This window comes from Bufo bufo, chromosome 1 (assembly GCF_905171765.1).
Source record: "Bufo bufo chromosome 1, aBufBuf1.1, whole genome shotgun sequence".
Lineage (NCBI taxonomy): Eukaryota > Metazoa > Chordata > Amphibia > Anura > Bufonidae > Bufo > Bufo bufo.
Window position 1 is genome coordinate 198,173,173 of NC_053389.1, and position 14,769 is coordinate 198,187,941.

The 14,769-nt window shown below is 41.7% G+C and overlaps 1 protein-coding gene across 2 annotated transcripts in view; it reads left to right on the forward strand.

The window, feature by feature from the left end:
• The window catches only part of SYT3 (synaptotagmin 3), a 349,741-nt gene that overhangs the window by 144,922 nt on the left and 190,050 nt on the right, over window positions 1–14,769 (forward strand). For both annotated transcript variants that reach the window (XM_040434094.1, XM_040434101.1), the window contains exon 3: window positions 611–777. In XM_040434094.1, the coding sequence (XP_040290028.1) occupies window positions 633–777 (145 nt within the window). In that variant the 5' untranslated portion in view covers window positions 611–632. The remainder of the gene's footprint in view (window positions 1–610; window positions 778–14,769) is intronic.

Consider the following 14,769-nt stretch of genomic DNA (forward strand, 5'->3'; position numbering starts at 1 on the left):
AAAAATTTCTAGGCTCCAGCAGAAAACATTTTTGAGAGTTTTCCTTTACGAGGCATAAAAATGGCCCCTGATTAAAATACATATTTTTTGTGGGAATTTTTGCCAATGATCCCCTCTGGTATATCACTGTCCATGTTGTGGGACTATTTGTGTATTTCTAGTAAGTGTTTGCTGGCTGCAAATATGACCTGAAGGTTTTTTAGGTTCACCTGCCATTAATTTGAACGGGGCCCGCCGCGAACACGCGGTACGCGAACATTTGATCTCGAACGCGATCGAAGGGGAATTTAAATGAATAAAATACATATCAATTTGCTCAAGTCCTCCCTCTCTATAACATGCTGCCTGCAGCTCATACACAGTGTTCAATGTGCCAAGTTCCCATTAAGACCACACATCGATTTCTTTTAGTGTATTTGTTGATTTTAGTGTAATGTATTTTTATCAGATTCCATTTCTCTGTTGTTTGGGTAAAGGCAAGGGTCTATCACAGATACAGAAATCAAGACGAACATCTATTTGGAAGAAACAGAATAAGTCTGTACCATTGTTTTTATTAGGTGATATTTGAGTGTACTGTACTATATTAAAATTACTGTTATGTCTCTAGTGTTGAGAGATGGTATTACGAGATGTCCGGGGACTATGAAGAGGATGTTTGCAGCATCACAGTGAGGTTGATGAAAGAACTTTGCTACAAGAATGAACAAGATGAAAAATGTCTGGAATTTTATGAAATACAGCGAAACCTTGGGCTGACACGCTATACAGACTCAGGTAATTTTTATATACTACTTTTAAATTTTAAACCCAAATCAGCACATTATAATCATTGTTGTATGATGTTTGTTTCTTTTTCCCTAACTGATACATATTATGATCTGTCTATCCCTTCAGCCTTATGGACTGAATTATCATTGTGCAACCCTGGGATATGCAAGGGCAGACTAGGAACTTAAAGTGGCCAAAAGCTAAAACTGACCGCATCTTGTAGTCCGGTCCAAATTGACAGAAGGTGGGGACAACTAGTAGGAGTCAGCAATACCATAGTGCAGCCAAATACTGCCCCAGCAGAACCAAATACCATAGTGCAGTACAAAATACCACCTCAGAAGCTGCCAGTCTGTGTTGCCCGGTGTCAACTACCACATTTGGTCCTCCTCCTACTCCTCCAGTTGTTTCTAAGATATGGAGGAGGGGACTGAGGTGGTAAGATTCAGGCCACAGCACTGAACTAGACTTAGCTTCCAAACATACAAGAGAATACAGCACTACATACCTATTATATCTAGTTAAACATCATTTGATGTATACGTTCTCTTTCATCATCTTCTTTATTCAGACCAGATCATCATGATGACTTTCTTCAGCCATGTCTTGCCTGTGCAGTGTGTCACACAGACATCTTAGATTCCACACTTTTCCATCACCAAATTCCTCCCCAATTTCTCAGGACAAACTCCCCATTCTGGTGCCCCTACAGCGTCATTCTCTGTCCCCCAAAACTGTGCCTGCTGTGCTCCCCAATGCCTCCAAATACTACACTGCAGAAATAATAAAACCATACAGATAGTCCCCATAAAAATGCTAGCATCATACAACAGTTATAGTGCTCTCTTATAGTGCTCCCCTAATGGCCCCTATAGTGGCCCCTGCAGTAATATGTTCCCCAGAGTCTCCAGTAGAAACCATTCCCACTGTAGTTCTCCCCAGTAGTCATAAAGCACTGCTACTGTGCCCTCATTAGAAATAATGCCCCCTATAGTGCATTCAGTATTGTCCCCTATATTGCCCCTAATAATAATACCCTAGAGTGACCCCATATTATTAATTTCCCATATAATGCCTCCAGAAAGAATAATGCCCCCTATAATTTGCCAATATTACTAATAAACACTTTGGTGCCCTCAATAGTAATAATGCTTCCTTTATGCTGGCACAGTTAGTCAAGTTATATGGAATTGGCAGGTAAGTGTGTTGTATTTGTCGTTTACCTGCCAATTCCATATGCTGTATAGGGTCTCCTTTCTTTGCAGCTTGGCCGGTGGAGACTCCTGTTCGTCCATGTTTTGGAGGAACAGGTCGTTTTTACCCTGCTCCTAGTCCAGGGATTTCTTGAGGGTTAGTAGGACCCTGGGTTGGCTCATACGGTTAGGAGTCAGTGCCAGAACTAGGGACACTATAGGAGGTGACCTGCTCCCTTATTCCTCCTCCTGGCCTTGTTGTTTCCAAGTTTCCTCCTCATTGTACCGTGACAATAGACTTCAAGACTAGTGGCCTACGACCTATAAGTGTGAGCAACAAAGCAAGGAGCCATCAGCTCCCATGCCACGCCGCAGTAGATACAATTGAACTCAGGAATGCAAATGTTGCTGATGGTGGGTAACATAGGAATCTGATGCTTCCAGCTTAAAATGGAATTTTCCTATTAGAGTCTATGGTCTCTGACTTCAAAAGCACTGTGCACACTCTTATCAGTCTTTATCATACATGCCATTCCATGAAATACAGGCTATTGCACACATTCTCTCACACAATATTGTTTATAAGCAGCAGGCTGGTAAAGTCTATGACCTGTCTCTTGCAGGCCTTTCCTGTTTCCAAGATGTATGGACCAGGTAGACTCTCAGCTCTGTCCTCAGCTCCATTGAGGTATTTGGCATCAGTTGCCCTAGCTAATCCCTGAGTTTTTGTACCCTTATTTTTAGTACTAATCACCTCCTCTTTTCAAGCTCTTTCAGTGCAGTCTCTGTGATGTTCATCAGATCCCTCCCAGGGTATATGACTCTCCTAGAGTGTCAGTACACTTTCACTGTCTGCCCATGAAGTCATCTTTATACATTCCCATCATGGTGTCAACAAAACACATGGCATCTCCCACACATCACAGAGCAAACCACAACCATCTCAACATGACATCATCAGGTCAACTAGGTGGTATTATCTCCAGTAGGGTCAAACATAACCCATCAACAGTTACTTTTAAAGGGTTTCTGTCACCTGAAAAATGGGTATTAAGCTGGCTGACATTAGTGATGTGCTAATGTCAGCTGAACATAACTATATTCGTGCCATCTCACTGCCTAAAGCCTTTATTGAGAAAAACGAACTTTTATAAAATGTTAACTAGCCTCTAGGAGTAGGGTGGACGTTGCACCTGCTCCTAGAGGCTCCGTTTGCCCACCTCTTTTCACGCCCTTCTTCTCTTGATTGGCAGGGCCAGGGCAGCGCTGCTCTTCTCTCGCCAGCTGTGTCTGCAGTGTAAATCTCGCGCCGTTCAGTATTCGGCGCAGGCGCAGTGAGGAAACCATCACTCGCTGAGCGCACTTCCCTCACTGCGCCTACGCCGAATACTGAACAGCATAAGATTTACACTGCAGACATGGCCGGCAAGAGGTTCACTTTGTGTGATGTCTGTTCTTCACTTGGATGTGATCATCATGAATGAGGCCTAAGACCGTTTCTTTTTCAATTATTATGATCTAGATTAATGTTTTTTTCTATTGGTTGTAGAGATGTAGAAATTTTTTCGAATATAATTTATTTATAAAAAGTTGCCAAGGCAGGTCAATGAGATTTGTGAAATGAGAATCTTTGAGTGAAGCCTTTGAAATAGGCCTCATGCACAAGACCGTTGTGTGTTTTGCGGTACGCAAATTGCGGATCCGCAAAACACGGGTGACGTCCGTGTGCGTTCCGCAATTTTTGCGGAGCGGTGTGGACAGCCATTAATATAACTGCCTATTCTTGTCCACAAAATGGACAAGAATAGGGCAGGTTATATTTTTTTTGCAGACCATGGAACGGAGCAACGGATGCGGAAAGCTTTTGCGGCCCCATTGAAGTGAATGGGTCCACATCCAAGCCGCAAATACTACGGCTCGGATGTGGACCAAAACAACGGTCGTGTGCATGAGGCCATACTCCAACTTTGTTATTTTCTCAGGTAATTATTATAGATTGGGGCAATTTAGAGAAAATAGCTGTTATTTGCTTCCAACAATATATTTTACGACAAATTACCTTAATACTTCTTGATTTTTACAGCATGTCTCTGCAGTAGTCTTCTGCTCACACACAGAGTAATATTTCAGTAGCTGACATGTTAATCTACAGTATGTCTAATAGTATAGCAGTTTCCCCAAACTGTGATTTCTCCGCAGGCTCATTAATAGTAATAATAAGTTTAATTTTGCCAGTCACCATTTCTTTCGCGATTCAGCAGCGTTGAGATGCCAGGAAATCTGATGGCCTTGGCATTTAAGTAGGTTAACTGCTGAAGGAAAGATAAAAATGTCAAGACGAAGTCAAAATGGTCAATTTTATATAATCATGAATAATGGGACAAATAATTTTCTTTTACTGAGCGTTGAACATGTCATAGCCAAGAATCTGTTTGTTAAATCAGGTAAAAACGTTGCTTTAAAAGCTGTTGACTATGTTCTAGTTTTTTTTCCCATCCAGAGCTGCATTTAGAATTATTCTGGTTGCTTCTGTAAATCTGACAGCACCGTGCTGACAGATGTCAATATATTGCCTTGGCATGTCAGGGGGCTTATCAATGGCCTCTGGTTCTAACACGTAAGGAAATCTATTACACCCTGAGAAAAACTGACAGACATAATTTATAGTGTCTGTGAAGGTTCTCATTTATCCAGGTCATGGTATATCTGTAAAGAATAAATCAAGGCACCTGGACTTACTGTAGATTTCTTGAAAACGTTTCACTCGTTCTTCCAACGAGCTTTCTCAATTCTGAAAGCTCGTTGGAAGAACGACTGAAAAGTTTTCAAGAAATCTACAGTAAGTCCAGTTGCCTTGATTTATTCTTTACAGATATAATTTATAGTGTTTTATGTAAGCAATCAAGCAAGTATGGGGTCATTTATTATCAGATATACGCCAGTTTTCTGGCCTATATCTGTTGCAGATTGCAGCGCAAAGGTTATTTGGGCCGCAATGTGCAACTATCACTGCTCACGCCAGGTCTAAAAAGAGGACAGGGAAGGGGGCGGGGTGCAGGCCCTTCTCATTTATCATTTTGTAACCCTGTTTTAGGCGTAGAAAACATTCCAAATCTATGCCGGCAAGGAAGCTGGTGTAGATTTAGACCAGCGGTGGATGACTAAAAATTTAGTAACAAAACTGCAATAAAAGGTCATGAAAAAAAAAAGTTAAAATATATTAATTTGTAGGTAGAAAATGTATATTTTTTAACAAATTACACATACTAGGCATCGCTGCATCTCTAATAGCCAAACTATACAGCTATTATGCTATTTATTTTGCATGGAAATGTTGTTACAATATAAGAAATAAAAACAATGCCAAAATTGTCAGCTCCTCCTAAAAAAGAGTGAAAAAAGGAACAAAAGTTGAATGTACCACAAAACCAAAAAAAGCTATAGCTCGGTCCACAACAAGCAAGCTCTCACACAGCTATGCTAAACTTAGGATAGATAAGTTATTATCGCCATAATCATACTGACCTGCACAATGAAGTCATTATGTTATTTATACTGCAGGTAAAGACGGTAAAGGCAAAACCCAAAAAGCAATGACAGAATTTCAGTTTTTTTCTCTTCTCCCCAACATATTAAAAGTTATGCAGTGCAATATACAGTATGTACCCAAAATGGTGGCATTAAAAAAAATCCTATGTCAGTGGAAATGTAAAAAAGTTATGGGACTATGAAAAAAATTGTTTGATCAATAAGGTCTAAAATACGCCAGTCATTAAGGAATTAAAGAGTTTATCCAGTTTTAGGAGGAAACTGTACAACCCCAGTTGATTCACTTGCAATAAGGATTCAATCACTACTTACTTGGCATTTCCCATGCTACCACTTAGGTTCTCATGGCCACATTCTGTTTGCCTGGTTGCAGTGGTGACGTCACATTGAAAACATATGACTGCTGCAGCCAATCATTGGCCTCAGAGATGCACCAAAGAGGCCAGTGATTGGCTGCTATGGTCACATGTTGTTGACATGATGTCAATAGAGATGAGTGAATCGAATCAGATGAAGTGGAATTCGATCTGAATTTCAGGAAAAATTCAATTTGCAACAAATTTTCTCGCCCTTAGTGGTAACAAATCGCTATTTTTGATAAAATGGTGGCTTCAATGGCGGCTACACGTGTGAGGACATGGGGCAAGGAACTCTGGGAAGGCGGGCTGACCCATAATGCCATGTGTGCAGCCAATCAGCAGCCAGCCCTGTGATGTCACAGCCCTATAAATACGGCGGCCATCTTAGAGTCAGTGCTCTGAGTGCAGGGACAGACATGAGAAGGCGCTAGGGACAGCAATAAGAAAAACCTCATTGTGAAAAAAAAAAACTGAAAAAACGATTTATAAGTACAGGGAAAGGATAGGGAGGAATCATTTCACTGCATCTTAGTGAGGCATCAGAGGGCGCTAGGGACAGTTCCAGAAAAGCGATTTACAAGTGCAGGGAAAGAATAGGGAGGAATCATTTCACTGCATCTTAGTGCAGGGAGAGACGTCTGAAGTCGCTAGAGACAGTGCTAGAAAAACCTCATTGTGAAAAAAATAGTGATTTACAAGTGCAGGGAAACATTTTTTGGGGATCCAAATAGCCATTATACAGCTCTGGCATTCCAGCAATTTGTTCATGTTATTGTGGTGAAAGTGCTATGTTGAAAAGCCTTTAGTGGCTTATATCTGTGATAAAAGAAAAATATATACGCATTTCACTTCTGCAGTTATTTGTGTTGAAAGAGTTTAGTGGTCTATTTCAGTTCAAAAAGGAAAAATATATAAGCATTTCACTTCTGCATTTATATGTGGTGAAAGCATTCAGTGTCCTATTTCAGTACAAAAAGGAAAAAATATACGCACTTCACTGTTGCATTTATTTGTGGTGAAAGAGTTTAGTGGTCTATTTCAGTACAAAAAGAAAATATATATAAGCATTTTACTTCTGCAGTTATATGTGGTGAAAGCGTTGAGTGGCCAATTTCAGTACAAAAAGAAAAATATATTTTCTGTTCACATCTGCAGTTATATGTGTTAAAAGCGTTTATTGGTCTATTTCAGTACAGAAAGTACAATATATACACACTTCAATGGTGCATTTATTTCTGATAAATTCGTTTACTGGACTATTTTAGTACAAAAAGAAAAATATATTCTCAGTTCACTTCTGCAGTTATATGTGTTGAAAGCGTTTAGTGGCCTATTTCAGTACAGAAAGAAAAAAATATACGCACTTCACTGGTGCAGTTATTTGTGGTAAAATCGTTTAGTGGCCTATTTCAGTACAAAAAAATATATATATTCTCAGTTCACTTCTGCAGTTATATGTGTTGAAAGCATTTAGTGGCCTATTTCAGTAGAGAAAGAAAAAAATATACGCACTTCAATGGTGCACTTATTTGTGGCAAATAGGTTTAGTGGCCTATTTCAGTACAAAAAGGAAAAATATATACGCATTTCACTTCTGCATTTATATGTGGTGAAAGCATACAGTGTCCTATTTCAGTACAAAAAGGAAAAAAAATATACACAATTTACTGTTGTATTTATTTATGATGAAAGAGTTTAGTGGCCTATTTCAGTACAAAAAATAAAATATATACGCATTTCACTTCTGCAGTTATTATTTCAGTACAAAAACAAAATATAATCAGCATTCCCTTTTGCAGTTATATATGGTAAAACCTTTGACGTATTTTGGTAGAAAATTATAAATTTATTTTGCGTTTAGCGCCACAGTTATACGTGGTAAAGCCTTTAGTTGCGTATTTCAGTAGAAAACTAAAAATGTATTCTTATAAAAATGTATCCTTATTAAGGAGGGGTCCACGTGTTCATGGAAGCAGCGGCGGTAGCAGTCAGTCTTGTGCATAGTGTTGTCGGTAAAATCACCTAAATGTGGTGTGGCATTTTTTGTACAGCCTCTGGAAGAGGTGAACATGGTCATATGTAGAATCTGAGGCCATATGTAGAAAGATGTAGTGTGGCCAGTGTGCCAATGTTGGCACCACGGCCCTCCGTCAACATATGCAGCTTCACCATAAAGTGGCCAGGGAGAACCATGGCTCCGATGTGGTGGTCCAGCCTGCTGCAGCAACCGCTGCATCACCCAGTGGCACGCCGCACCCGATTTTAGGCAGTCAAGGCTCCACCACCTCAGGCGAAGGGAGCTGTCTGTCGTTCCTATTGTTTGCTGGTCCTGATGCTCCTGCTTCTCCTACTCCTTGTCAGTCATTCCGTCAGCAATAGATCACCAGAGCGATTGCCAAGAGACAACAGTATGTGTGCACGCATCCAACGGCGCAGAAGATGAACGTGCTGCTGTCCAAGTTTCTGGTGCTGCAGTCCCTCCCTTTCCAAGTGGTGGACTCTGCACCTTTCAGAGAACTGATGGCTTGTGGCGAGCCGAGGTGGAGAGTCCCAAGCCTTTAGTGATGTATTTCGGTAGGAAAAAAAATTTGTTCAGCGATGCAGTTATATGTGGTAAAACCTTTTGTGACGTATTTCGGTCAAAAAACTAATTTTATTCCGCGCTGCATTTATATGTGGTAAAATCTTTATAGACGTATTTCGGTCGAAAAACACATTTTTTTCAGCGTTCAGCGCTGCAGTTCTATGTGGTAAAATCTTCACTGACGTATTTCGTTCGATAAACTAAATTTTTTCAGCGGTCAGCTCTGCGGTTATATGTGGTAAAATCTTTATTGAAGTATTTTGGTCGAAAAACAAAATTAATTCAGCAGTCAGCTCTGCGGTTATATGTGGTAAAGTTTTTATTGAAGTATTTTGGTCGAAAAACTAAATTAATTCAGTGGTCAGCGCTGTGGTTATATGCGGTAAAATCTTTATTGAAGTATTTTGGTTGAAAAACTAAATTTATTCAGCTTTCAGCGCTGCAGTTATGTGCGGTAAAATCTTTTGTGACGTATCTTGATGAACTTCGCGACTCTTCGGGGCTCAAAACTATCTTGACACTTTGTCTTCTCATTATCTGTAGCTACTAGAGGCCTGTTCATACCAGGCAGGTTCCCCCACAAGTGTTTGCGTCGATGAGCAGCCGATACCACACTTGCATCAATCTTGACAGGATTCATCTCCAGGTGGAGAGAATCTTTTTTTTTTTTTATGCTTTCTCCATCGCAACCACGTCGTCGAATAAACTGAAGACTGCCGCATTCTCTCCTGTCTTAGGTAACACTTAATTTTTATTATAAAATTTATTAAATATTGAATATTAAATTGAACCAAAACTTGATTAAAATTATAAGAAAGTAAACTTAAATTCGCCAATATATTATCCCAATCTTCAAGGGAAATTCATGAACAATCAATTTGCCAAGCCTTTTGTGCCGGAGAGCGCGTATTATTAAATCGTGTTTTAAGCAACACTTTATAAAGTTGAGAAATTTTAACCTTCTGTTCTGTCCCATATTCCCTATAAATGAATAGATAAAGTGGACACTCTGTGGCCTCCTCATGCTGCTGCCACCTCCACAATCTCTCGTCATCGTGCCACTCTGTGGCCCTCTCATGCAGCTGCCACCTCTGCAATCTTTCGTTGTCGTGCCACTCTGTGGCCTCCTCATGCTGTGGCCTTTTCATGCTGCTACCACCTCCACACTATGTGACCTTGCCACTCTGTGGTCTCCTGATGCTGCCGCCACCTCCACACTCGGTCATTGTGCCACCCTGGGGCCTCCTCCTGATGCTGCTGCCACTTCCATCTCCACACTCTGTCAATGTGCCACACTGTGGCCTCCTACTGATGCTGTTGCTGCCGCCACCTCCATACTCTGTCATTGTGCCACTCTGTGGCCTCCTACTGATGCTGCTGCTTCCGCCACCTCCACACTCTGTATTGTGCCACTATGTGGCCTCCAGATGCTGCCGCAACCTCCAGACTCTGTCATTGTGCCACTCAGTGGTGTTCTCCTGATGCTGCTACTGCTGCTGCTGCCACCTCCACACTCTGTCATTGTGCCACTCTGTTCCCACCCTCCCCACTTCATGACTGGGCCACTATTTTGCCTTTTGCACTGGCTGACATCATCATTTGTTTGACCCCTCTTCTGATCTGTCAGAAGGAAGGAAAAATTAGACGCACAATGGATCCTGTCTTTGTAGCAGCTGTAAGGCCTGTATGGTCCCATCAGAATTAGCTTATGATTTGGTAGCCAAAAGCAGGAGTGGGTACAAAACAGAGAAGACATGCAAATATTCCATTCACGTGTCATCTCTGTTTTGGATCCACTCCTGTTTTTTGTGGCATTAGCTATATTGATGGATTATTGAGCAAATGCTGACCAAGTGAAGGCATATGCTCCACAGACAGGATACGTTTTTGTGGGTTATTGTTCTGAAGGATCAGAGGAAGGGCAAATTAATCAGTGACATCAATACAAACTCACTCTGTCGGGGGGCTCTACTTGTATACGCATTTAATAGAACAGGTTCGGTTTACATCTATGTGGAATCAGATGGCGACGGTGTAAAGGAATGCGCTTCTTGATTTATTTTGTCAGTTTAGGCCTTTGACTGCCCAAATAGGTGAAGTGTGCAGTTATTCTAAGAGCGACGCCTGTCATCTGCATGTCATACTGACTCACAGTATTGTTTCACTACCATAGCACACTCCCTATGCGTGTTACTGCAAGGTACAATGTTCTACACCCCTTTAAAGGCTCTCTGCAGCCTGGAAATAGCAGTTTTTTAACACGATTCGCCATAAATAAATTCAGATCGAAGCAAATCTTTTCAGAAACTTTGGCGAACTGTCCGAATCGAATTTTTTTGAAATTCACTTATCTCTAGATGTCCCCACTGTACTCCGGTAAGCAGAGTCCAGCTGGTAGAACCAGAGAAGAAGAACAGGATCACCCAGGTAAGTAATGATCACTTCTTTAGTGCAGACAAATTGTCCAGTGTTTCCTCCTGGAACTGGCCAATCCCTGATCCTAACTGGCATGTGTGCAATTAATATTTACAGTATAACTGCATTTAACGACAGATAGCATCATGGATCTACTTTGTCTTGAAAAGTGATGGTTTTGGATTAATATGACCTCAAATAATGGATCTAGTGAACGTAAATATCAGCAACTACCAATGCAGATCAAGCCGTCCATGTATTATGTCAGTTGCCCATGCAGTGTCGCTGACTGCCATTTTAGAAGCTCGGAAATCATGCTCACTGGCTCCCTGTCACTCTGGTTCCCTGTTTCCTTTTGCTCACTTCTGTGTGCTTCTGGTCATGTTCTGTAAACCTTTGAATCAAAGGATTCACTTGGGCCTCTGCAGCCCATGACTGGCCTCAGTACTTGTGAGTGACTAATTGGTCCCCAAAAAGCACATCACTGCTGAGTCACGTGCCACTTGGGAACACGCTACCACTGAGGCTAGTTGTTGGCAGCAGCACTGGATAGTAGCTTGTGCACGTCCATCTCTAAGTTTACAGGATGAGGACTGGGAGACCACAGAAAGAGAGCAGGTGAGTATGAGCTTTTTAATAGCTAGAAAAAGCTGCTAGTGAAAGTTTGAAAAGAACAAATCCTCTGGACAGCCTCTCAAATCAAATAGTAGTTGAGTGCTCAGACACTGAACCAGCAGTAGAATGCTAAAATATTAGAGATTATATGTATCCAGTAGGAATTTGAAAGTATCTTCAAGTGTAAATGGTCTGTAAGACATAAAGTAGAAGAGGTCAAAATCTACATATGCAGCGTACAGAGAGAATTAGAACAAATAGGTTACCAGTAGGGATGAGCGAACCCGAACTGTATAGTTCGGGTTCGTACCGAATTTTGGGGTGTCCGTGACACGGACCCGAACCCGAACATTTTCGTAAAAGTCTGTGTTCGGGTTCGGTGTTCGGCGCTTTCTTGGCGCTTTTTGAAAGGCTGCAAAGCAGCCAATCAACAAGCGTCATACTACTTGCCCCAAGAGGCCATCACAGCCTTGCCTACTATTGGCATGGCTGTGATTGGCCAGTGCAGCATGTGACCCAGCCTCTATATAAGCTTGGGTCACGTTGCGCTGCACGTCACTCTGCTGATTGAAGCATAGGGAGAGGTTGCAGCTGCGAGGTTGCAGGGCGAGATTAGGCAGTGATTAACTCCTCCAAAAGACTTCATTCTGTGATCGATCTGCAGCTGTGGATCATTGAAGTGCTAGTATTGACTTGCTCACTTTTTTGAGGCTGCCCAGAGCGTTTTTAGATCACTATTTTTCTGGGGTGATCGGCGGCCATTTTGTGACTTGTGGTGCGCCAGCACAAGCTATCACCAAGTGTATTTAACCATCAATAGTGTGGTTATTTTGTGCTATATCCTACATCAGCTGCAGGCTGAGCCTGTGTCACCGAAGTGCATTTAACCATGAACAGTCTGGTTATTTTTTGGCCATATACTACATCAGCTGCAGGCTGAGCCTGTGTCACCGAAGTGCATTTAACCATCAACAGTCTGATTATTTTTTGGCCATATACTACATCTGGTGCAGGCTGAGCCTTTGTCACCCAAGTGCATTTAACCATCAACAGTGTGGTTATTTTTTGGCCACATACTACATCAGGGGCAAGTTGAGCCTGTCACCCAGCGCCTAAAAAATAGACCTGACATTTCTATTCAACCAAATCTGTACTGTTTTAGCTGGTCAAGTTATTTGTAGTGACCGTAAAAGCACACTTTTTGTTCTGGGTTGAAAAACTATTCCCAAATTTGCCATTCTCAAAATAACTAGTTTCTGGTATATGAGGCCTACTTGAAATCTATCCCAAAAAGGATATCTTACATTGAAGGTACTGATAGTGTCATTCAGAAAAACCTAAGACACACGCTACCGTGCAGATAGAAGTCTGATTCTGTGATTAAACCTTAACCTGTCACACAGTGCAAATAAAAAAACAGGTCTCACATTTCTATTCAAGCAAATCTGTACTGTTTTAGCTGGTCAAGTTATTTGTAGCGACCGTAAAAGCACTTTTTTTTTTCTGGGTTGAAAAACTATTCCCAAATTTGCCATTCTCAAAATAACTAGGTTTCTTGTATTTGAGGCCTACTTGAAATCTATCCCAAAAAGGATATCTTACATTGAAGGTACTGATAGTGTCATTCAGAAAAACCTAAGACACACGCTACCGTGCAGATAGAAGTCTGATTCTGAGATTAAACCTTAACCTGTCACACAGTGCAAAAAAAAACAGGTCTCACATTTCTATTCAAGCAAATCTGTACTGTTTTAGCTGGTCAAGTTATTTGTAGCGACCGTAAAAGCTCTTTTTTTTTTCTGGGTTGAAAAACTATTCCCAAATTTGCCATTCTTAAAATAACTAGTTTCTGGTATTTGAGGCCTACTTGAAATCTATCCCAAAAAGGATATCTTACATTGAAGGTACTGATAGTGTCATTCAGAAAAACCTAAGACACACGCTACCGTGCAGATAGAAGTCTGATTCTGAGATTAAACCTTAACCTGTCATACAGTGCAAAAAAAAACAGGTCTCACATTTCTATTCAAGCAAATCTGTACTGTTTTAGCTGGTCAAGTTATTTGTAGTGACCGTAAAAGCACTTTTTTTTTTCTGGGTTGAAAAACTATTCCCAAATTTGCCATTCTCAAAATAACTAGTTTCTGGTATTTGAGGCCTACTTGAAATCTATCCCAAAAAGGATATCTTACATTGAAGGTACTGATAGTGTCATTCAGAAAAACCTAAGACACACGCTACCGTGCAGATAGAAGTCTGATTCTGTGATTAAACCTTAACCTGTCACACAGTGCAAAAAAAAAAACAGGTCTCACATTTCTATTCAAGCAAATCTGTACTGTTTTAGCTGGTCAAGTTATTTGTAGTGACCGTAAAAGCACATTTTGTTTTCTGGGTTGAAAAACTATTCCCAAATTTGCCATTCTCAAAATTGTGGTGAACGGGAACAATGAGGAAAACATCTAATAAGGGACGCGGACGTGGACATGGTCGTGGTGGTGTTAGTGGACCCTCTGGTGCTGGGAGAGGACGTGGCCGTTCTGCCACAGCCACACGTCCTAGTGTACCAACTACCTCAGGTCCCAGTAGCCGCCAGAATTTACAGGGATATTTGGTGGGGCCCAATGCCGTTCTAAGGATGGTAAGGCCTGAGCAGGTACAGGCATTAGTCAATTGGGTGGCCGACAGTGCATCCAGCATGTTTACATTATCTCCCACCCAGTCTTCTGCAGAAAGCGCACAGATGGCGCATGAAAACCAAGCCCATCAGTCTGTCACATCACCCCCATGCATATCAGGGAAACTGTCTGAGCCTCAAGTTATGCAGCAGTCTCTTATGCTGTTTGAAGACTCTGCTGCCAGGGTTTCCCAAGGGCATCCACCTAGCTCTACACCAGGGGTGGAAGAGATAGAATGCACTAACACACAACCACTTATGTTTCCTGATGATGAGGACATGGGAATACCACCTCAGCACGTCTCTGATGATGACGAAACACAGGTGCCAACTGCTGCGTCTTTCTGCAGTGTGCAGACTGAACAGGAGGTCAGGGATCAAGACTGGGTGGAAGACGATGCAGGGGACGATGAGGTCCTAGACCCCACATGGAATGAAGGTCGTGCTCTGACTTTCACAGTTCGGAGGAAGAGGCAGTGGTGAGAACGAGCCAACAGCGTAGCAAAAGAGGGAGCAGTGGGCAAAATCAGAACACCCGCCGCCAAGAGACTCCGCCTGCTACTGACCGCCGCCATCTAGGACCGAGCACCCCAAAGGCAGCTTCAA